A 21,602-nucleotide genomic window follows, 5' to 3' on the forward strand; every position below is an offset into this window, starting at 1 on the left:
GCACACACACACAGAGACAAAAGAAACAGCATACACAAAGTATTCCTCGACACAGGTGAATTTTGTTTGTCTTCTTTATTATCATCATCAATTATTACTTTTTTAAGTTGAAGAGTGAGTCGTCATTTAGGTAGCCTTGTTCTTTAGACAAACAACCCTTTTGAAATAAACAAAAAAACGTTTGATTTTTTTTTAAACATAAAAAAGTACTTTTTTAAGACTGACTTGGTGCTGTGGAGCATGCAAGAAAAATGCCAGACAAGACAAATAATTTAAGCAATATTTATGAACAAGACGTAAGAGCTTGTAAGTCAGATAAAAACAAAAATAAAAACAAATAAAAATTACATCACAGTTTAAAAAGTCCACAAAATCTTTTTTCCCCATGACAATTCAAATGTTTATACAGACAAAGACTTATATATAATATAATATAGAGTGGGAAACACTACTGTAGTTTCTCATTTTTTTGTGTGCCATAAAGTAAGCATCTTTCAAATACACTTCTATTGTGTACTTTCTACACTAATTTCCAGTATAACAATGTCAAAAAAATGTTTGAGAGAACATTTTAATTTGGGACATTCGGTTTTAAATTCTATCCTCTGACAAATTTTGGTCTGGTATTTAAGACTGAGGATAGTAGACTGCGTTCTCCTGCTACAGCAGAGAAGACCAAGAGAGTCTCACATCAAAAACTAACTTTACAAAAAATACAGCGGAACGTTAACCTGCTACATCAAAACGACTTCATTCCATGCTGAGGTTCAACGCCAGTGGTCCAGATCTACTGCACACACTGAAAATCAGTCAAGTTGGTCATGTCAAGTTTTTTGCTAGTTGAAATGTCTTCATTGGGTCAAAGACGTGCAAAATGGCATTGTCATTCAGTGTAACGGATGCCTTCTGCTGACTGTAACTGTAAAAACACGACTTTTTATTTATTTATTGGTACAGGGAATTCATGAAAGCCTTGGCTGTCATCCATTCACTTGAAACAATTTAAAAATCACGTTTTTTTTGCAGTTACAGTCAGCGGAAGGTGTCCGTAACCCTGAATGACAAAGACGTCTTTGACCCCATTGCTTTTTTTTCTTCAAAAAAATCCCTGTCGAAAACACGGCCAATGACTTTGGTTTGTCTTCTTGAGTACTAAAAAAACCAGGTCTCTCCTTCAGCGAAAAACCAAAGTCATTGCCCCGCCTCTGACCTCCTCCTTTTTCAGATACAAAATAGCTGAAAATATTTTGGTCATTTTGAAAAGCACAGGAATTGTTTTAGTTTTTTTTTTTCTTCAAGTGTTTGTGGTTAACAAGAGCTGGCGCCAGGAGTGGCCTTCCATTATCTGGCCATTTATATACAAAGTCCACTGCAGTACAAAAGCTTCATTCCTGCATCCATGAAGGCTATGCCTCTCCACCCACCACCACACACACACACAGGCCAGATTCCAACCTGAGGGGACACTTCATGTAAAAAGCACTTCAGGGTAATGTTTTTAGAAAGACTACATCAAGAGGACCTTAGCGTTGTGAGGTTTTCTGCTTATTTTTTTGCATTTTACCTTTTCTTTCTTTCATTTTTTGATATGTTTGCTTTTTCAACATATCTCCAGGAACAATATCCACTTACAACCCCCACCCCACCCCCACCAAAATACATTTCCTCTTTACGTGAGGAAAATCGTGTCGGGGTAGATGGAAACGATAACTTCATGGAATACTGCGGAAGTCTGCTTTTAGACAAGAAGTAACATGTTAATTCATAATTATATGTATATATATAAAAAAACATGACATGTCAACTTAATTATACAGTAATGTTGTAAGATACAATAGCATACATAGTTCCAGAGAGGATAAAGCCATAGATAAGGTACGTAGTATATCAACAGGGAGTCCTTCAGCTATTTCAATTTGTATTTGCGACCACCGCTGGCTCCATTCCTTTGCGTCTTCTCCATGGCTTTGAGGATGTCTGAGGACGACTGGTACTGATCAGACTGGTATTGATCCGAGTCCGCTGCCTTCTCCTCTCTCTCCTCTTCGGCGTCCTCTGGAATGTCTTGGAGATCTGTGGAGACTGAGAAGGGAACAGAGAAAACAATACATGAGTAAATGTGAATACAGAATAAACTAGAAATATTCTCAGACCTCAGTGCAGACCTCCACCAAGGAAGCTGTTTGTAGGTTATACCCTATTTTTTTTCAAGTCTTTCTGCCTTCTGTTTGTGAAGTTAGAAACTGTAATGTCAGAAGTTGCCCTATCTCGCAATGGAGAAGAATCTTTGAAAAAAGTCCTGATTCCGGATCGTGATCCGGATCACCACCAAAATGTAATCACTTGTTCGTTTTGGCATTTCTAACAACTCCACAAAGTTTCATCCAAATCTGTTCATAACGTTTTGAGTTATCCTGCTGACAAACGGACAGACTGACAAGCAGACAGACATACCAATGCGACCGAAAACATAACCTCGCGGAGGTAAAAACACAGACCCACATGTGAACTTATGTATGTATTTATATAATGTAAACATACATACATAATAAAAAGGCAGACCTGTGAACAAGCTGCCTACACTGTATTGTTTGATAAGATGCCTCAGTATTTTAGCATTGTTTTTTTTCCTCTGTGGTCTTAAGTATGTACACAAAATGTTAACACAGTATCTACTTGGTGTAGATACTGTATAAACACGGCCAGTCTCTTTGTCTTACAGGGGTATGCCACTATTTTGGGGCTGAATATGGTTAAAATGGTTGCCCTGGGTTTATAAAGGTGGTAAAGTGTCGTACTTTTCATGTTAGGCATCTTGTTTTAAAGAGGGATTAAGTATCTAAGCTAGTGAGAGTCAATGGATCACACATGATCCATTGACTTTATATCACACATGATCCATTGACTTTCACTTGCTTAGCTAAATACTCCCTCTTTTAACTTGTCTTAAAACAAGACAACGCCACCCAAGATGAAAAATAAGACACTTTACCACCTTTATAAACCCCGGCCAACGATTTTAACCATGTTAAGCCCCAAAATATTGGCATACCCCTTTAAACTCGCTCTGCCATGTCACATAGTCTTGATATGCTCTTTGTTTTTTGTATGGATTCCTCTCACAAAGAAGACTGGAGAGTGAGTTAAACATTGACAGTGATCGCGCCCCAGTGTCCACTCAAGACACACACAACAGGCCCAGGGGACAGTCATAGGGGATAGGCACTAAGATATGGCTAAACTCTGACACACCTCTACTGATATGCAGCGGTTGAAAGGTCAGGAAAAATGTGTGTATGCGCGTATGCGTGTATGTGTACTGTCTATGTCTATACTGTCTATGTCTCTACCTAAAGTCGATGTCTATGTCTGCATGGGAAAGTAAGAAACGTAATTTCAATTCTTTGTACTGTATGACCAGTTCATGTAAAGAAATTGACAAATAAAGCAGACTTGACTTGACTTGACTTTAAAAAAAGGAAACTGTTAGAAATGCATTGTTACTGTTGGAACTGCGATTGCTTAAGATGCCTCCGTACACCGGAGGTGGTACAGTCATTGAATCCTTCCCGATGGCTACCATAGGAATGAGGAAATGCCTTTTCTGGCATGGGACGTGTTTGATGAAGGTGGTGGTGCTGTGGATTGCTCCATAGCATGAGAGTAGTCAGTGATGGTTACTTCCCATAGAAAAGCTGCACACCACAGACTGTGATACTGTTATTTATTTTAGTGGCTTAGCCCCTTAAGACGCGGCTTTATACATTCGTTGTAACCAGTATGGTAATGACGAAGTCGTGGTGCATTACTAAAGGGTCTGTGTTGTGTCATAGTATTGTAGTGCTGTGGTAGTTACATTTCAATGACTATTACAGCGTGCCACTGGAGGTACGGCGCGTATTAAGGGGCTACCATGACTCCAATGTTTCTTTGCCTGTACCTTAGATCTATTGTTGTATTTTATATTTCTCAGTGGTAAAATATTGTACGTGACTTTCATCTGTTTTGTTGGTGGTGGTGTTGTCCTCCCATGTGTTGTATGGTGCTGCAACCTCCCTGTCTCAGATACAAATGTCTCAAAGGTGGAGAATAATAAATAAACCTAACATTTTAGAGAGAGGAGTCTGCACAGTCAAAATCCTTTTTTCAGATTCTCGACAACAGTTAATCATCCTATCCTGCCATGGAATTAAAAAAAAGGATTTTGATTGTGCGGACTCCTCAATCTAAAATTCCAGTCAGTCTTTGTCCTGCACCTCCACCTTTTCCTAGGATGTGCACAATCTTCACCTTCAACTAAATAAAGAAACCTAAGCTAACCCAACCCAACTTAACAGATGCATAATAAACCATAAAACATATACAGTATATGTGTCAAAGACGTCAAAGGGCTCAGACGTCAGGTGGCGCAACGGCATCTAATGCCCATAAATGTATTACCGGTACCGGTAGTAATTGGTGGTTTATATTTTGCAATGAATATGCTTCTTAGATAGTCCACTAAAAACATACAAACAACAAAAAAATACATACAATAGTGGCACAGGCTTGCTGTCATTGCGCCACCCTAATATGTGCTACGGCTGAAATGTCAGTGACCCATATACTGTATACAACAGATGACTAATAAGCTGTTGAGACAGACAGACGGGCGGGCAGGCGGGGCGGGGCGGGGCGGCTGCTCACCTCGAGGGCTGGCGGAGCGTGGCCTGATGTGGATCTCCTCGTCCTCCGTCTCCAGTGAGTTCTCCTCCTCATCACTCGCTTCGTACTGGTCCTCCTGCGGCGCCAGCGGGGCCAAGGTCGCCTTGAGGGTCGAACACAAGGTCAAAGGTCAAACATGCCACATGTGTGTTACTGTTAACTCAACACTTTTTTATTTGATCTTTTATTTAACCTTTCATTTAACCAGGAAGAGATCCCATTGAGTTACAATATCTCTTCTGCCAGGGAGTCCTGGCCAAGAAGGCAGCTTAAAAAATGACATTTAAGTAATAAAGACCACTAAGAGAGGGTTAATATGACTATTTCACGCCGATGGGATCACCAGCAGTCCTATTCATTATTTGCTGGAAAAGCGTAACTAGATCATAACAACATCGCTATGACATTACTGAGAGTCTTAAGTAGCACATTACGACATGGTCATTACCAGTTTGGTGGCAAAAAGGAAATTAAACATAGGCTCTGCATGAAAGGGTGAACAGCTTCTAGTGTATGTTGAATTGAGTTAAGTTGAATTGAGTTAACACTGCATTTTTCTTTCTATGCACAAGGTCAAGTGGTGAATGGTCACCGCTCATCTGCTAAAAGGAGCAGGATTCAGTAGAAATATCGGCACAGTAAAGGAGACATTCGCACACTTCAAGCCTTTTTTTGTGCAAAGCTTGCAAGCTTTCGGTGCGAGACCTTCATCCAAAAGCTTGCAAGTCCAGTAAAGCTTTGCACTAAAAAAAGACTTGAAGAGTGCGGATCGTCTCCTTTTTTGTACTCTGCACAAGGTGAAAAGGTCAAGGGCAAAGGTTAAATGAACCAAATGGCAGATATCTCAACACAGCACACCACACAGACATGGCTACAGGGCTCCGACTGATTGATTGATTATTGGTTCATTATTCCTAATCAAGTTATCTACATGGACTTCATTGTCTGGACTGAAGACGTGGGATTTCGCTTGGAGGTGGGTCGAAATGGCAGACCGCTGTCCTTGAATGAATGAATGGATGGATGGATGAATGAATGAATGAGCTGTATTTGTCAAATATCAAGTATTCGAAATATAAAGTGTTCAAAATTGTACACCTGCCAACCCAATAAGACAAGGGAGGAGTGGGGTAAATAGACATGGATAGGTAGAGGTTAAGAGGCGTGAAAGGGGTATGCCACTATTTTGGGGCTTAATACAGTTCAAATCGTTGGCTGGGGTTTATAAAGGTGGTAAAGTGTCTTATTTTTCATTGAACAAAATTCAAGAGACACCGCACACTGCTTAGGGACTGTTCGTAATTTACCGGGGGGGGAGGGCTGGTGCGTAGGGGGGGGAGGGCCATGATGAAAAAAAATAGGTGGAGGGGAGGGCCATGGGAAAAAAAATCGAATTCATTTTATTTTATTTTTATTTATTTTTTAAAATAATAATAAAAAATGCTCTGAAACACATAGCTTTGCGATGCAAGGTCCCGGCGCATACTATAGCACTGAAGCGTGTATCTGTAGTCAAAAAACTATCAGGTGCAGCTACTGTAAATTGCCCTATCGCTAGTGCTACGGGAACATTGAGCATCATAGAAAATGCCCGTGAGCAAATAACTAGCTGAGGTGAACTATATGGGCTAAACAGTTTGGGAAGTTTTGACAACGAATTGGATGGGCATTTCCAGAGGAATTTTGGAGAGGTGTTGTAGTCAACTGGTGGTCACAGCCTCTGGTAAGTCATGATTTTATTTAGTGGCACCGCCGTGTGCTTTACATCTGTGTTCAAAAAACTTTTAGACCCCAACCAGACCGGAATGAACAGTACCTAGGCCTAGACGTAGGCCTACTTTGGTAGAACGGTGCAGTGACGCGGGAGTGCGTTTGTTTTGTTTAGCTTGTGGTGTCAAGGTAGTAATAAAAGTGGTATTAACGGCTATGTGTTGGCCATGCATCATATAGGCCTACGGTCTTGAAACCATTGGAGGAGCTAACTTGTTGTGAAGAGAAGTCTCGTCACTTTGGTGAACAAAAACGGACCAACTAAGCAAGGAATTATGTAGCCTACATTTAAAGCGTGACGGGAGAAGGGAATGTCACCAAAGTTGTGCATCGTGTCAGGTAAGAAGTGACTTTTCTTTCTTGCTGTGGAGATTGGATTCGTAGAAGCGTGTATTGGTATGCTAGGTCTTGCCTGTTGCTGGTGAAGTAGTCTAGCTTAGCCTCGGAGTTGGCTATGGGGTGAATCTGAAGGAGAGCACAGCCGATGGTGTGCCTGGCTTGTCTATCATCACAGTTCTCAATGTTGAATTGCCGCGGTGTGTAATGGCTGTGCTATTGTTGGATGTTTTGGAATGTTGTACTGGTTCTGTTTTGGCAATTTGTTCCATTTTGCTGATTTGACCACCATAGCACCACCTATTAATGCATCTTAAATATGGCCTACGTTAAATGCAAACTAAAGGTGGCTTTCTCACTCTCCCTGTATCAATAGCCAGCAATGGCTCGAGCTGCTTTGGCGCTTAGCCTACTTCTTGCTCCGATCACATCCCGAACTCTTTGGCCGTCAGAGTGTAATCACATTCGGGAAGGTAGAGCTATGCCTGTGTGTGTGCGTGCGTGCGTGCTTTTATGCGCGGTCTGGGAGACAGGACAGGGGTCCTGATCGAGATGCACCTTGAGATCCACAGTCGCAATTGCAAGAAAATCTAAATTATTTGAAAGCCCGGTCACCTCTCGAGTGCATCGCATAGCCTAGTCAAAGCATTTCTTCTAATTTCACACATTGCACACTGCCCATGCTGAAGAGACAAACTGTCAAGGCAGCGCGATTTGCTCTTGAACACGCCCTCACCTCCACATCAGGTGCGCGTTTCCCTTCCGCAAGAAGAACTTAATAATGTCAAAGTGAGATGTTAAAAAAAAGTTAAATCTACCCATCCTTGTTTAGGCTACATAAAACATTAGGAAGTTATTCAGATATGATTCGCCATTCCTCACCCTAAAATTGATTAGAACGCAGGAAATTGCATCTTAAAAACAGATTTTTTTTTCACAGCACCCCCTGGTCAAAACAAGTTCCTGCGTCCCTGCCTTCGCTACTGTGCTGAACATGTAAAACGTACTGAAAGGCGCTGCTTGTCGAGCAGGGAAATATTGAAGCTGCGGTGGGGAAACTCTCTCCACTGTAGTTTACAGTAGTAACAACTCGGACATTGGTATTGAAATGGAAGTTTTTATTATTATCATTATTATTAATAATAATATTTTTACTTAACACGTAAAAACAATAGTGAAGGCAATTTGTCTTGGTGACAGTGGAGTTAAAAGGCATCCCATGCAGCCGCAGAGGTAGATTCTAGCGGCTTCTCCACTGATATCGATAGCACATAATAGTGCAGACAACCGCCCTTGATGTAGGCTACTCTGACTGTTCTCATGATGGTTGTTCATCTACCAATTTTACACATTATTTTTTTTTACCTGTAGGCTAGGGGGAGGGCCATGGGAAAACAAAATTGAAGTGGGGGGAGGGCCATGGGGAAAAAATTGAGGTGGAGGGGGGGGGCCATGATTTTTTTTTTTGACCGGACTTCCAGCGCACCAGCCCTCCCCCCCCGGTAAATAACGTACAGTCCCTTACTTTTCTTTACTTTATTTCTTGGAGTGAAAGCTCTTCATTGATTCACCTTCTCCTGCCTCACACCTGCCCCTGCATTGCTGAGGGCTTGTGCACAAGGACTCTCTTGTACTTTGATTGTCTTATTTTTCATGTTAAGCGTTGTCTTGCTTTAAGACAAGTTAAAAGAGGGAATATGTCGCTAAGCTAGCGAAAGTCAATGGATCCGTGTAGCATTGTAGCATGCTACACGGATCCATTGACTTTCACTAGCTTATCGACATGCTCCCTCTTTTAACTTGTTTTAAAGCAAGACAACGGCTGAAGAAACCGCTGTCTTGCTTTAAGACAAGTTAAAAGACCCCAGCCAACGATTTCAACTGTATTAAGCCCCAAAATAGTGGCATACCCCTTTAAGAGGCGTTAAGGAAGAAAACTATGCAGCATAATAATACGGAGAGGGAAGGGGAAAAAAGTCTCATGTCTCCAAATGATGAGGGCCCACAATATGGAGACAGGAGTTAACCCATTTTAGCCTAAGCACTTTTTGGGGAAAGGCGCCCTCTGCCAATTAAAACCTAAATATCTCAGCCTCCGAAGCACATGAAAACATGAAATAAGTTACATTTAAAAGCTAGAACCCTCATCTTGCATTATAATGTGTTCATTCAGCTCAAATGAACCCACATTTTTAATGGAAAACTAAAATCTCAAGAACCTGAATGCAGCGTATATGTCGCCCCAGTCTAAAATGGGTTAAGAAACCTCTGCACATCTCTACAAACATCAGCACATCTCTAGACACATCACAACATACAACAAACTGCAACAGGGGTGCAGGTAGACAGGCTAGAGTTGCACAACACTGACAGGCAGCCATCTGCACTCGTAACACTAGGGGGCAGCCATCTGCACTCGTAACACTAGGGGGCAGCCATCTGCACTCGTAACACTAGGGTGCACGTCTCTGGACCCGCCTGCCAGGTTGGGGGGAGGGGGGGGAAACCTCACGTACGTGTAGGCGTTGGATGGGGGGAGGGTTAGACCCGTCAAGCAGTCCCCGTGAAGCGGGGAGGCCGACGCCATAGGGAGACCCATCTATGGCCACGAACACTAAAGTCCAACAGCAGTCTACTGCACAGACATCAACAATGAAACTTATTTTGCTCAAACATGAAAGACAACCTTACCGGCCTACTGTGGCTTTTTATTGGAGTTAATGTCTTAGTCCGACCGCTAGGTGATATGCGTGGGGGAAACAATTGCGCGAAAAGTACAGTCACTGTTAGCCATGCATGTCGCCTAGTGAGTCATTTGTTTCTTTTCTGTGCACATGCGAACGCTCCAAAGCGTACCCAGAGCCCTCAGAAGGGGACCGAACTGAGACCTTTGCTGACGTGGTGAAAGTGAAAGCCCAACTGCGAAACTCCAACTCCCATTGTCACCGTGACACAGCACTCCACAGCACACAACAAAATTGCATGTATGCCTTACCCGTGCAAGGGGGCAGCCCCCAATGGCGCCCCAAGGGAGCAGTGCGGCGGGATGGTATACCATGCTCAGGGTGCCTCAGTCATGGAGGAGAATGGGGGAGACGAGCACTGGTTAATTACTCCCCCCACCAACCTGGCAGGTCGGGAGTCGAACCGGCAACCCGCTTACCCATGACTGCCCCATACACAAGGTGTAATCACTTAAGGAGAGCTCTAGAGGACCAAACTATTAGACTCATGACAGTTGTGAGCCCAGAGAGATGATTTCCGAGTTAACTTGGATTAAAAGGTAAGCCACTCACAAAGCAGTTTGTCACAGCTAGGAGACTATGCCATGTCCAGACAGCAGACCCACTCGCAGCTTGAATTTAAATATTTTTGCTATTTCAATATTATGCGCAAAAACATGCTATCAGAGGCACTTCCATCTTTGTGAACAACGTCAACAAATCAGCATAATTTTAGCCTACGGCAGCTGTGATTTCCACTAATATTGTTCTAGAGGCGAGCCTTGATAAGGTGCATTCGCCCTCTAGGTGTGCTACTTGCACAAGACAGGCTCCCACCTTTCCAGGGCCACGCCCTAAAACCATCAACTGACCAATCACAAAATGCTAACTACCGTATGCTAAGTCGGTCACAGCGAACTAGCCTCTCCATAGAGGTGAACTGGATTTGTAAACCAGATAACAGATGTCAACATCTTTGGAGGCTTCGGAGTGAGATTCTCTCCATTTCTGAAGGCCAAGATTTAAACGCAGGGTGTGGTTCAAACAATGTGAATGACCTCACTGCCAGATGGGAAAACGGCATTTGTTTATTATGAGCTAGTGACAATTACAACCAGCTTTCCACAATGCACCACTATCCCAGCTGTGGCACTCGAATTTAAACCAATGTCACAGATAGCTTACACATATTGTGTTGTTATGCCTGAGTATTAATCTGATGCGTGTCAATAAAAACAACTTACCATGCGGTCATGACGATGTCGAGCCAACATCAAACAATAGCTACAGCCCCCCATGTAGCTTACACATGTGTCCACATAAAACGGGTGCATTTGTCCACGCTTCCAAATTACTCATTTGGATATGTAATACTCTATCAATATTGGGCAACACTTTATTTTATTTTAAGGAGCCTTTAATTACAATGTACTTCCTCATTCGGTACAGTGGAATAGCGGGTGTAATAACATGACAACAATGACCATAATGCACTATGAAGTGATTTATAACAATTTGCCAATGTGATGAATTCTTCCAGGCAGGGATAGGACTGAACTGAGGCCTGAGGCACCATTGGTATGTGGATACACAAAAATACATGCTGTGAGTATGATTACATATACAACAGTTGTACTTTTTTAGTTTTTAAACCTGTTATTCCACTGGACCTAATGTCTAAGGACACTGTCATTAAAACCCCCTTAAAACAAAGTGTTCCCCAATATCATATACTGAATATACAGTATATTCTCTCACACACATAGCCTATGTATGTGTGGCCTTACCTAAGGGTTAGGGAGGTGGTCTTAAGATCAGAGGGTTGCAGGTTCGGATCCCACCCTTAGCTTGCCCTACACATCATGGCTGAGGTGCCCTGAAGTGCCCAAGGCCCCAAAATTGCTCAGGAAGTACTAGCGTTACACCAGTGGGCGGAGCCAAGCGCCTTCAATATCTCGTCCTTCCAGGGAAATCGTTTGTTCCTGCATTGGCCTGGACCTAAGAACTGGGGTTGTTTGGGGTTTTGGGGCAGAGTGAGCACTTGCATTCCAATTTTCATGCCTTCTCAAGCTTGAGGTGGTGTACGATCTTATTGACTTTGGTCTGCATCTCTGACATCTTCTCTCCGATAGTTTCCATTTGCCGCTTGTGAGCCGCGAGTCCGTCCATGTGCCGGTGGATGTCCTCCATGATCTTGTCCATGCCGCCGCGGCTCCCCATCATGGGCTGCGTACACACGGCGTTCTCGGACATTCCGGGGCACAGGCAGAACCAGTGTCTGTGAGCGGCCGCCACAGTTTTACGGGAATTTTGATAGATCAGGTACAACAGTACTCCGAACAGCGCGAAACCGGAAATCAGGGTTCCGAATATGTAGATGTCTTCTACGTCCTCCACGGCCATCGGCGGCTGGCACATGACGCGCCACTTTGCCCAGGCGTCCATCACGTAACCTGTCGGCGAGGTCCCATCTGGACAATTAGACACTCCCGTAACCACTTTAGTCTTCGAGAAAATCGAGTCGACTGCGTTGAACGACCAGTTGATCAAATCCATTTTTAATTCTGTTCCGAAGCGCGCGACAACGAGAGTCTCTACAGAAGTACAAAACAATAGACTACACAGGACTGGAGTGACTAAGCAGGGAAGATAGCGGAGGAGAGGAGAGGTAAGAACAATGTGTCCACCTCCGTTGACAGCCAAACAGAGACTCACAGAGAAACAAGATTAACACAGATGCAGGAGATTAACCTGGGTCCCCTCACCAAATCCCCCCTCCACCCTCACATAACCATGCATACCCCTACTTACCCTGCCCTCTTGGCATCTGCACGTATTGTTCTGTATACTGTATCTGCTGTGCACTTTGTGTCTGTCAGTGTTGTGATGCTTTGATTATGTTCTCGATTTTAAATTGCTTTCGGTGTTTTGAAAGGCGCTATATAAAACTACAGTATTGTTATTATTAATATTATTATTTGGATAAAAGTGTCTGGCTGGCAATTGTAATGTAATGTAATGTAATGGAAATGCAATAACATACCCACGTCTCACAGACCTAGTATTTGATCCTATTTCAGGGTTTTCTACAGTCATAAATAAAATGATGAAACAGCCAAACAAATTCAGCACTTAACCCTTTGTGCAGAGCACATGTTATAACCTTAGTGTCACCAAAATTGTAATGACCAAGTCTTAATCTGTTACTTAAGCCACTCAGCAATGTAATAGCAATATTGATATGATGTACTGTAGTTGAGTCTTTAAAGCAATGAGCTAACGGGTCCACCAGGGGCGTCAGCAGACCTTATGTTATACAGGGGCACAGAAGGGCACTGAAAGATAATGTGGGCGGCCGAAGCGCGCAAGCAACATTTTTTGCAGTTATTTATTTTTTAAAAAACGTGTAAATTAGTTTGTGCGCATTCTGTAGATTACTCCGTATGCTAAACTTTATCTAAATTCCAAGGTAGCAAAGTTGTTGTTTCTTTGTGTGAAACTCATACTGGGGCACAGCAAATCAATACCCAGGCACGTGCCCCTGTAAAATAGGTCTGGCGACGCCCCTGGTGCCCGCCAGTGGGGCCCTCTGCGCAAAGAGGCCACACACAACACAAGCAGGTAATCGGAGGGCTTCTGTGTCTTCACCTTTTTCAACCTGTAGGGGCTTTCAAACTCGATCCAGGTAGATAAACTCAAGGTTAAAATTTTTACTTTTTATTTGACTACAATTCCAATGCATTGTAGTCAAATAAAAAGTACAAATTATAACCTTGAGTGCCTCAGAATGTCTCTACCTGGACCAGATACTCAACAACACACTTGAATTCCTGGAGAATATCTCACCAGCTGTGGCACGGTGTCCACGGTGTCGCCCTCAGCCTCCTTCTGTTCTGAGACGCCGCCCTCCCCACCTCCTCCTCCACCTCCTCCTCCTCCTCCTCCCTGGGAGTCGCGCAGCTTCTGCTCCAGCTCAGCGCGTGCCTTCTCACTGTCCTTCAGCCGCGCCTCGGCGGACTTCAGCCGGCCCACCTCTTCCTGTAGTAGGCTGTTCTGCCTCTGGAGCAGCGCGTAGTCGCCACCGCCACTGACGGAGCCGCTGCTCGACAGAGAACCGGGGCTGCTGGCGTCCATGCCCGTGTCGCGCGACATGGAGCGGCAGAGGCGGGCGGGCGGGCCGCTGCTGGGTAAGGGCACCGGGGTGGTGGGCGTAGAGCCGGGCGCGAAGCCCTCACGAGAACTCAACTCCAGGAGGGAGTCCTGACGGATGACTGCGGCCTGGATGAGGAGAGGAGGGAGGAGAGAGGAGAGGAGAGGAGAGAAGAGGAGAGAGGAGAGGAGGAAAGGAGAGGAGAGGAGAGAGGAGGGGAGAGGAGAGGAGAGGAGAGGAGAGGAGAGAGGAGAGGAGGGGAGAGGAGAGGAGAGGAGGAGCGAAGAGGAGATCAGAGGAGAGGAGTGGAGGAAAGGATAGGAGAGGAGAGGAGTGGAGAAGAGAGGAGAGGAGAGGAGAGGAGAGGAGAGAGGAGTGTGACATTGAGCAAAATGGATATAGACAGAGTTTAATAAAGGCGTCTAAACTTCAGCCTCAAAAGTTGTTTTTTATCTTTTCATAGCAGTTTGGACGCCCACGTTTTTTTGACTTGGACACATGACCCAGTGAAGCATTTCCTTCTCTCTTTTTGGATTGGATTGTTTATATCTTTATATATTGCTAAGTAAGCAGCTATGGCTATTTCATGTTTATTTTTACATACAAACGTACAGTAAAATAAAATTTGTTGAATGGGATCATATAGAGGGTTAAGAGTAAATGAAATGGTGTTATTTCTAGCAAAAAAAAATTCCTCTTACCTGTAGTGCATGTAGCTGAGTGCTCAGGTTGACCAGCCGTTGACATACCTCCTGAAACCCACAAACAGTCAAGTTAGAAGGAAAATACGGCTTTAATACCACGACAACTATAGCATTCTTGAATATAGCGACAGGTAAATCTGCCTGCTTTTCCAAACTAAAAATAATATCCGCTATCGGTGCCCTTTAATGTCTTGCACTGAAGTGAGTGCTTTCAGTCTCATATCATTGTGAATACGTACAGTGTAAATTGTGCATGTGAATAGTGTTATGAAAAGGCATGCTATTCTATATTCTATTCTTTAAAGGTGCACTGTGTAAGATGGTGGCCAGAGTAGGTATTGGAACTATGCCGCTCATTGAACCTGTGCTGCTTATTGCCCAAATTCGATCTTTTCATGAATATTTACAAAGTAATAAACTAATATTCACTAGTATGACCAAAGTATAGTACGTTTTGCAGCTAAAAATGTTTTTATTTTTTACATTCTTTGTTTTTTTTTCTCTACAAGCGTGGGGCCAAATTAAACCATTTGGCAGGCTGGGTCTGGCCAACGGGCCTTATGTTTGATACCCCTGATTTAACACGTCCTGTCCTGTCGTGAGGAAGGCTTACCTCATTGGAGGTCCTGTTCTGCAGCTGGTTACCATTTCTGTCCTGCTGTAATTGACAAACATGGAGAATTTAAGATCCTTCTGGCCAACACATACACAAGCAGGGCTCTAAATTAACACCAGCCAACTGGCCAAATGCTGGTGAAAATTCCAACTTATTAGTCACTTTGACCCCTTAGTGAGCGTGTGTTTGGCTAGTAACATTAACGTCTATAGCCATTTTGGCTGGTAATGAAAAAAGTTAATTTGGAGCCCTGTACACAAGCAATACGAAGCAAGAGCTACTTGGTGTGGACTGTGGACTCCAATGTGTGGACCCATCCTCCCTTCCTCCCTTGCCTACTTGTGACCTTGTGATGACATCACCGAGAACAGAATTGTATTTCAATATCTCACAAAAGCTGAATTCTAAATTCATTTTGTCATTTGCTAACTGGGTGGTGAATGAATAATAGTCCCCCAAAAATGTTTGTGGCTAGGCTGACAGCGGGGACACTTGCGAGGCCACAAGCACAGGTGGAGGGTGGGAGTTTGCATATTGGAATTAGGGGTGGGCGATATGACGATATTATATCGTGAATCGCGATATTGAGTAAAAGATCGTCTCGAATCTGCCAAAGTGGAGAAATCGTATAGATCGTCTTGCAGTGAGGATGTTTATTATCAGTATCAGAGAGACGTTTTCTCACTTGTGTTGTTGTCTTCACTTTATTCTTTACATTACTGTATTCCAATTGTACAGTTTATGAGAGTCTCATCAGTGTGTTAACATTTTATTGACTGCAAATTACAAATTGCAAGTATATGAAAGTTGTTTTTTGTTGTTTTTATTTTTTGGATGGAAGATCGTGATAAAAAATCGAAATCGAGATTTCATGTTAAAAAATCGTGATACAACATTTTTGCCATATCGCCCACCCCTAATTGGAATCCACCCTGTGTGTATCTGTGAATGCAGTCTAAGCAAGTTTAGCTGTATGGTCCTCGTCATACCTTCTGTTGTGTGCTGTTTACATCGTGCGTGCCGTTGACTGAAATTGTATCGCCATCTGAATTAACAGACAAAGGCAAAAGCATGGTTATAAAATATTACATGTTATTGTCCACTTCTGTATCATAATATTCATTATTCTGAGTCTCATTGATGTATTGGTGAGCTGGGGACTTACTGCTCACTGGCGCCCCCGTATGGTTCTGGTCACCGTTGGAACTGCTAGAGTGCGGCGCCTCAATGTTGGAGCCGAGCAGCAACTCACTCAACCTGTCCACTATAAAGAGGGCATAAGGACAGGGAAAGGTGTCAGAAAAAAGAAAAACACTGAGGCGCTGTGAGGATCCAGGTTTTCGTGGGTAATAAATCTCAAAAAAGAAGAAAAATGAGACAACTGTGGCACTCTGGTTTCGTTGTTTTTTTTTTTACTTTTCTTAAAGGCAAAAGACCTGCATGGTCGAAACGTGGTGGGCAGTCTTTTGCCTTTAAGAAAAGTTTAAAAAACCCAACGTAACCAGAGTGCAACAGTTTCCTCCTTTTTCTTCTTTTTTGGTAAAGGAAAGGTGTCAGAAGAAAATCACAACACATAGCCTATGTCTTACCACATGCATGTTTTCCCCACTTTATAAATCACTTATAATCTGCCTGAATACATCATTGTGAAATCTTTATGGATTCTAAGCTAAAAGACAATCACATCAGAGTGGATACTAGGGTTAAGTGCGTTCTTTTCACACCAAGAGCCTCACCAGGGTTATGTTTGATTTAAGATGTAAGGCAAATAAAGAACAAAGCACCACTACACAGTTGGCTAAGAACACACATCCCCACACAGAAACATGTCAAATATTTGCTTTCACCAGTCACCAGGATACTAGAGGTAAGTCCTCAATATGCATGTAACCACGGCAACAAGGTTAGTTGCCTGAGGGTAACAGCAAAGGGCGAGGAGAAAATCCATTGATGAAGCTACTTGGTTTTAATCCTGAAGGAGACTTAATTAGAAGGCAACGTGTTATGTACAAGGTGCCATTCATACAAAGGATGTAACTTACAGTAGGTACTTAACAAGAAACAAGGAACACATATGGTTAATTGTGTTTTTTCCTCCATCTGTGCCTTTTCTGTTCTCCTGTCTCCAATTGGGGTTTTTTTTGGTCTTTTTATTAGTTTATTTATTTGACAGGAAATTAGTTTATTTGACAGGAAACGAGTGGGGAGAGAGAAATGGGGAAGGTTTGGCAAAGGACCGGGGCCGGAATCGAACCCGGGTCGCCGGTGTAGCAGCCCAGTTCTGTACTGTTGGAGCCACTGTAGGGCCATGCCCAAATGTTTTGAAGAAATCCAGAACTAGCCATTGTATACTCCCTTCCTCCATCTGCCGCTGTTGGGAATTGAACCATCAACCATCAGAGGTGAAGCCCTGGCCCCTGTAATGATTGTCATATAAACCTAATAACCTTTGTACCCCATGATGTGTTGGCACACTCTTCCTTTGAACCAAGTAGTTTGGTTGGAGTACATTCATTTTATATAGACTTACTTGGTAAGACAGACAAATTAACTACACATAGAACCCTCAGATTTGAAGCCCTAGCCCCTAACCCATGCTTGCCCCTGCCTAACTCTGACCTTCTGAGATGGCGTCGGTGAGTATCTTCTCTGCCTGCGGTGCGTGGGGCGTGTCGGCCCTGAAGACGTTCCTGCTGTTGTTAGGCACCGTGACCTCCTGGCTGCTGGTGACCTCTGCAAGGTCGCAGAACAAGGTCACACGCTCCTGCAGCAGCTCTAGCACCTCACGGTCCTTCTGCTGGATGTCAGCTGTTAAGGAGAGAGGGATGGAGGGAGAGAGAGAGAGAAGGAGAGAGAGAGGGAGGGAGACAGAGAGAGAGAGAGAGAGAGGGAGGGAGAGAGAGAGAGAGAGAGAGAGAGAGAGAGAGAAATTTAGTTAAGAGGAACTGTCGTTGTGTTTAACAGGTCAATCTATTTCAAAAGTTCCCCATTTTAATTACAGTTAGGGAAACTGCAAGTCAACATTTTTTTTTGACCAAAGATTTAAATTTATGATTGATGAAGTACCATGTTGGATGCTGCCTGAACCTTTGACTGACAATGGGCTCCATATTATTATTCCTTTAAGTAATTTAATGGTGCTAACTCTGTTAGTTGTCTTTCATGTTCATGCTCAGGCTACGGGCCAAATGAAATGGCTCAGCGGGCCGCACGTGGCCCCGGGCCCCCGGCCCTGCTTTACAAGGACACCACAGTACTAATCAATATATCTAAATTAGTGTCCTAAACAAGACTGCAGGGGGTCCAACATGTAATCAAATGATAATACAGGTAAATCTTTTGAGGGTGACCCACAGAATGATGAGATTTGACAAAACGGGAGGAAAAACCCCCCGCTTTGCTCCTGGTGAATTCGCTCTGGTAGCTTCATTCGCCTTCCTTCCGTCGCTCAGGTAGTGTAGGTCGTGCTTGGTGTACACATAGCTTAAGCCTGCAGAGTACGATGGCTACTGACCTCTAAGCCTGCAGAGTACAATGGCTACTGACCTCTAAGCCTGCAGAGTACAATGGCTACTGACCTCTAAGGTTGCGAAGTAACAAGGCTACTGACCTCTAAGTCTGCAGAGTAACAAGGCTACTGACCTCTAAGTCTGCAGAGTAACAAGGCTACTGACCTCTAAGTCTGCAGAGTACAATGACTACTGACCTCTAAGCCTGCGGAGTAAGACTACTGACCCCTAAGGTTGCGAAGTAACAAGGCTACTGACCTCTAAGTCTGCGCAGTAAGGCCTTGTCCTCCGTCTCGATCAGGGGGAAGTCTTCTCTGGAGGGACAGCTGTGGAGAGAGGAGAGGAGAGGAAGGGGAGAAACAGTGAGTTCAGGGGCACAGCTGTCTTCTGGGTAGAGTTAGTTCAAACTTGCAGGTTAACAGTGAAAAAAGTAAAGTAAAGTATGTGTGTGTCAGCGTATGTGTGTGTGTGTGTGTGTGTGTGTGTGTGTGTGTGTGTATGTGTGTTTGTGCGCGTGCACGTGCAAGTCTGTGTGTGTGTGTGCATGTGTGTGTCTGTGTGTATGTGTGTGTGTGTGTGTGTGTGTGTGTGTGTGCCATCTCACCAGCCGACGGTCTGTTGTATGATCTTCATCCAGGTGTTCCTGTTGTCCTTGGAGGCGGCGTGCAGCTCGTACATCTCTGGCGGCGTAGAGCTGCTGATCAGGAACATCCCTCGCTCCTGATTGGCTATGTCCCGCACGATCAGGTTCTGAAGCGACAGCACCGCCGGCTTATCCTGAACACAAGGGAACAAGGGGAAGTTAGTCTGGTGAGTGTGTGTGTGTGTGTGTGTGTGTGTGTGTGTGTGTGTGTGTGTGTGTGTCACTGTGAACCCAAATAGGACCTACTGTATATAATGATATTTCGTTTGAGACCCAAATATTTTAAATAAACAGGACCTTTTATGCGAACTATGTACGTATGTACCGTATTAGCCCGAATATAAGACGATCCTGATTATAAGACGACCCCCCATTTTCAGGCTCATGTTTTGGGGAAAAAAGTTTTTTGAAGACTTAATTTTGTTTCACATTGGAAACTTTTCTCAAAATGCAGTTTTTAATTTGTTGGAAAATCTGAGACTTTTTACACAGCACAAATTTCACAATATAATTTTCATGGAATTTCCATGATAAAAGACCACAGATGGCTACTCATACCCTTTTCCTTTCTTTGCTCACTTTACCTGTCAAGCACCTACAGGCTACAGCCGCCTGGGCCCGCCTGTTTAAAGTGCGACGCAACATAGCCTACACTCAGAGCATTAGTCTGCGCCAGCCAGGCAACCAGTCCAGTAGAGATAGGCAATCTATTGTGCAATGCACAGATTTTGCTAAATGCTTAGTTGACAGCAATATCTAACCAGCAGCCGTCTCGCCAAATCGCCGTTCATTTTATGCATCCAAAGTTTTCCGTTGGACTGTAGAAACCGAACGTGACCAAAGGCAGATTGACGCATTGCACTTGAAACCCATGCGCTGCCTATCAGGACCACGTTGACATTAGAAGTCCGATTGATATTCATTTCGTACCAAGGGTAAAACTCCTAGTGATTTTATATGAACAAGACAATCTCTTGCCCTAACCATTATTCTGTGTTGTTGCATCGTTGCGAGGCATATCGTCAAAGGCACCGCTTGTCAAAGGCACACACAGATGACCATTGATTGGCTGATGACAGCATCCAAAACTTTGCCTACAGGTTGTTCGTCAAATCACCCTTCATTTCTTTAGTTTCTAGTGATGTTGTCGGCTGACCAGAGAGAACGACCAAAGCTTTCCTGATGAGACTGTAAAACCAAACACAAATAAAAGCAGAGCAACACTTGTGTTTTTCCCCTTGCACTGTCGTCCGCATCGCGTTGACATTGACAGTTGATAGACGTGCGGTGCAACAGTCATAACGAAACAAGCATCTGCAAATTTGATATGGACAAAACAATCTCTTAACCCATCCATTATTGAGTTTTATGGTATTGTTGTGAAGCATAGGCTAATGACCGCATTCGTGTTACCGGTAAGCTTAATTTTTTTTTTTTTTTTTTTTTTTTTTTACTTTTTTCTCTAGCGCGCGGAAATAAGACGACCCCCCTTTTTAGAGTACTATTTTTATAACAAAAACCACGTCTTATATTCGGGCCAATACGGTATATTTGAATTGAATTAATCAGAAAATTTGTATCATTGGCAACTGGAGAGATTCCATTGGCCAAGGTCAGGTAGCATAGAGGAAGGAGGAAATGATGTCAAATCATGTGACCGACAGTACTTAAAACTATTAAGGGTTATTGAGCACAACATGTCTATTATATTAACTATATTATATTATTAGCAATGCTACATGGGACTGGACTATGTTCCAGTCATCCTTTGATTCTGTCTCTTAGAAGTAGGTCTAGAGGACTAAAGGACTGTCTGTCAAGCCACGATTAAATTACTGTCTGCAGCTGCCAAATCTCTCATCACCCTGATCACTGGTCACATACAGTAGTTGACTGGCTCCAGTATATAAACCTGGACTGCCACAATGCTTTGGTTGCTTGCCTGCATGGCACTGCATAGTACTGGTTAACTTGCTGGTCGACTAACAGACTGACTTGTTTGGTTGGTAGACTGACTGGCTTGTTGACTGGCTGACTGGTTGATTTGCTGTTTTGCTTACTACCTGTGGTCTAAAGGGTTCTTCAGGCGGTTTTATAGCCCATGTTTATTTCCAATGCCCCCAGTGTAGAAGACATAGACGAAATGTATTAGTATCCTCTTCAGTGAGTCAAGTATAGTAATAGCACCCCATTGTGACACCCCATCGGTTCACCGGCACTAAGGAATCTGTCAAAGTACTATTATATTAGACATTATAGAATATTATATTAATTATCTAACAAGATTGAGGTTAATTCAACTTTATTGAGTATAACCACATTGCTCTCAGTGGTGTAACTCAACTTTAATGTTTATTCAGTGACGTGTGAACGTAGAGGTGTGTGTGTGTGCGTGCGTGTGCGTCTGTGTGCGTGTGTGTGTGCCCACGTGTGTGTAGGCTTATCCT

At 43.5% G+C, this 21,602-nt stretch overlaps 1 protein-coding gene and 1 long non-coding RNA gene across 2 annotated transcripts in view; one reads left to right on the forward strand and one right to left on the reverse strand.

The window, feature by feature from the left end:
- Positions 1-21,602, forward strand: part of LOC134448888 (uncharacterized) — a 405,753-nt gene that overhangs the window by 61,841 nt on the left and 322,310 nt on the right. The gene's annotated exons all lie outside the window — the stretch shown is intronic.
- Positions 71-21,602, reverse strand: part of LOC134448875 (rho guanine nucleotide exchange factor 2-like) — a 138,940-nt gene continuing 117,408 nt past the window's right edge. Inside the window, exons 18-27 of the mRNA XM_063198550.1 lie at positions 19,117-19,289; positions 18,771-18,838; positions 17,623-17,811; positions 16,169-16,267; positions 15,993-16,048; positions 15,001-15,045; positions 14,385-14,435; positions 13,380-13,811; positions 4,687-4,807; positions 71-2,082 (exon numbers count right to left, since the gene is read on the reverse strand). Coding sequence (XP_063054620.1) covers positions 1,907-2,082; positions 4,687-4,807; positions 13,380-13,811; positions 14,385-14,435; positions 15,001-15,045; positions 15,993-16,048; positions 16,169-16,267; positions 17,623-17,811; positions 18,771-18,838; positions 19,117-19,289 — 1,410 coding nt within the window. The 3' untranslated portion in view covers positions 71-1,906. The remainder of the gene's footprint in view (positions 2,083-4,686; positions 4,808-13,379; positions 13,812-14,384; positions 14,436-15,000; positions 15,046-15,992; positions 16,049-16,168; positions 16,268-17,622; positions 17,812-18,770; positions 18,839-19,116; positions 19,290-21,602) is intronic.

This window comes from Engraulis encrasicolus, chromosome 5 (assembly GCF_034702125.1).
Source record: "Engraulis encrasicolus isolate BLACKSEA-1 chromosome 5, IST_EnEncr_1.0, whole genome shotgun sequence".
Classification (NCBI taxonomy): domain Eukaryota; kingdom Metazoa; phylum Chordata; class Actinopteri; order Clupeiformes; family Engraulidae; genus Engraulis; species Engraulis encrasicolus.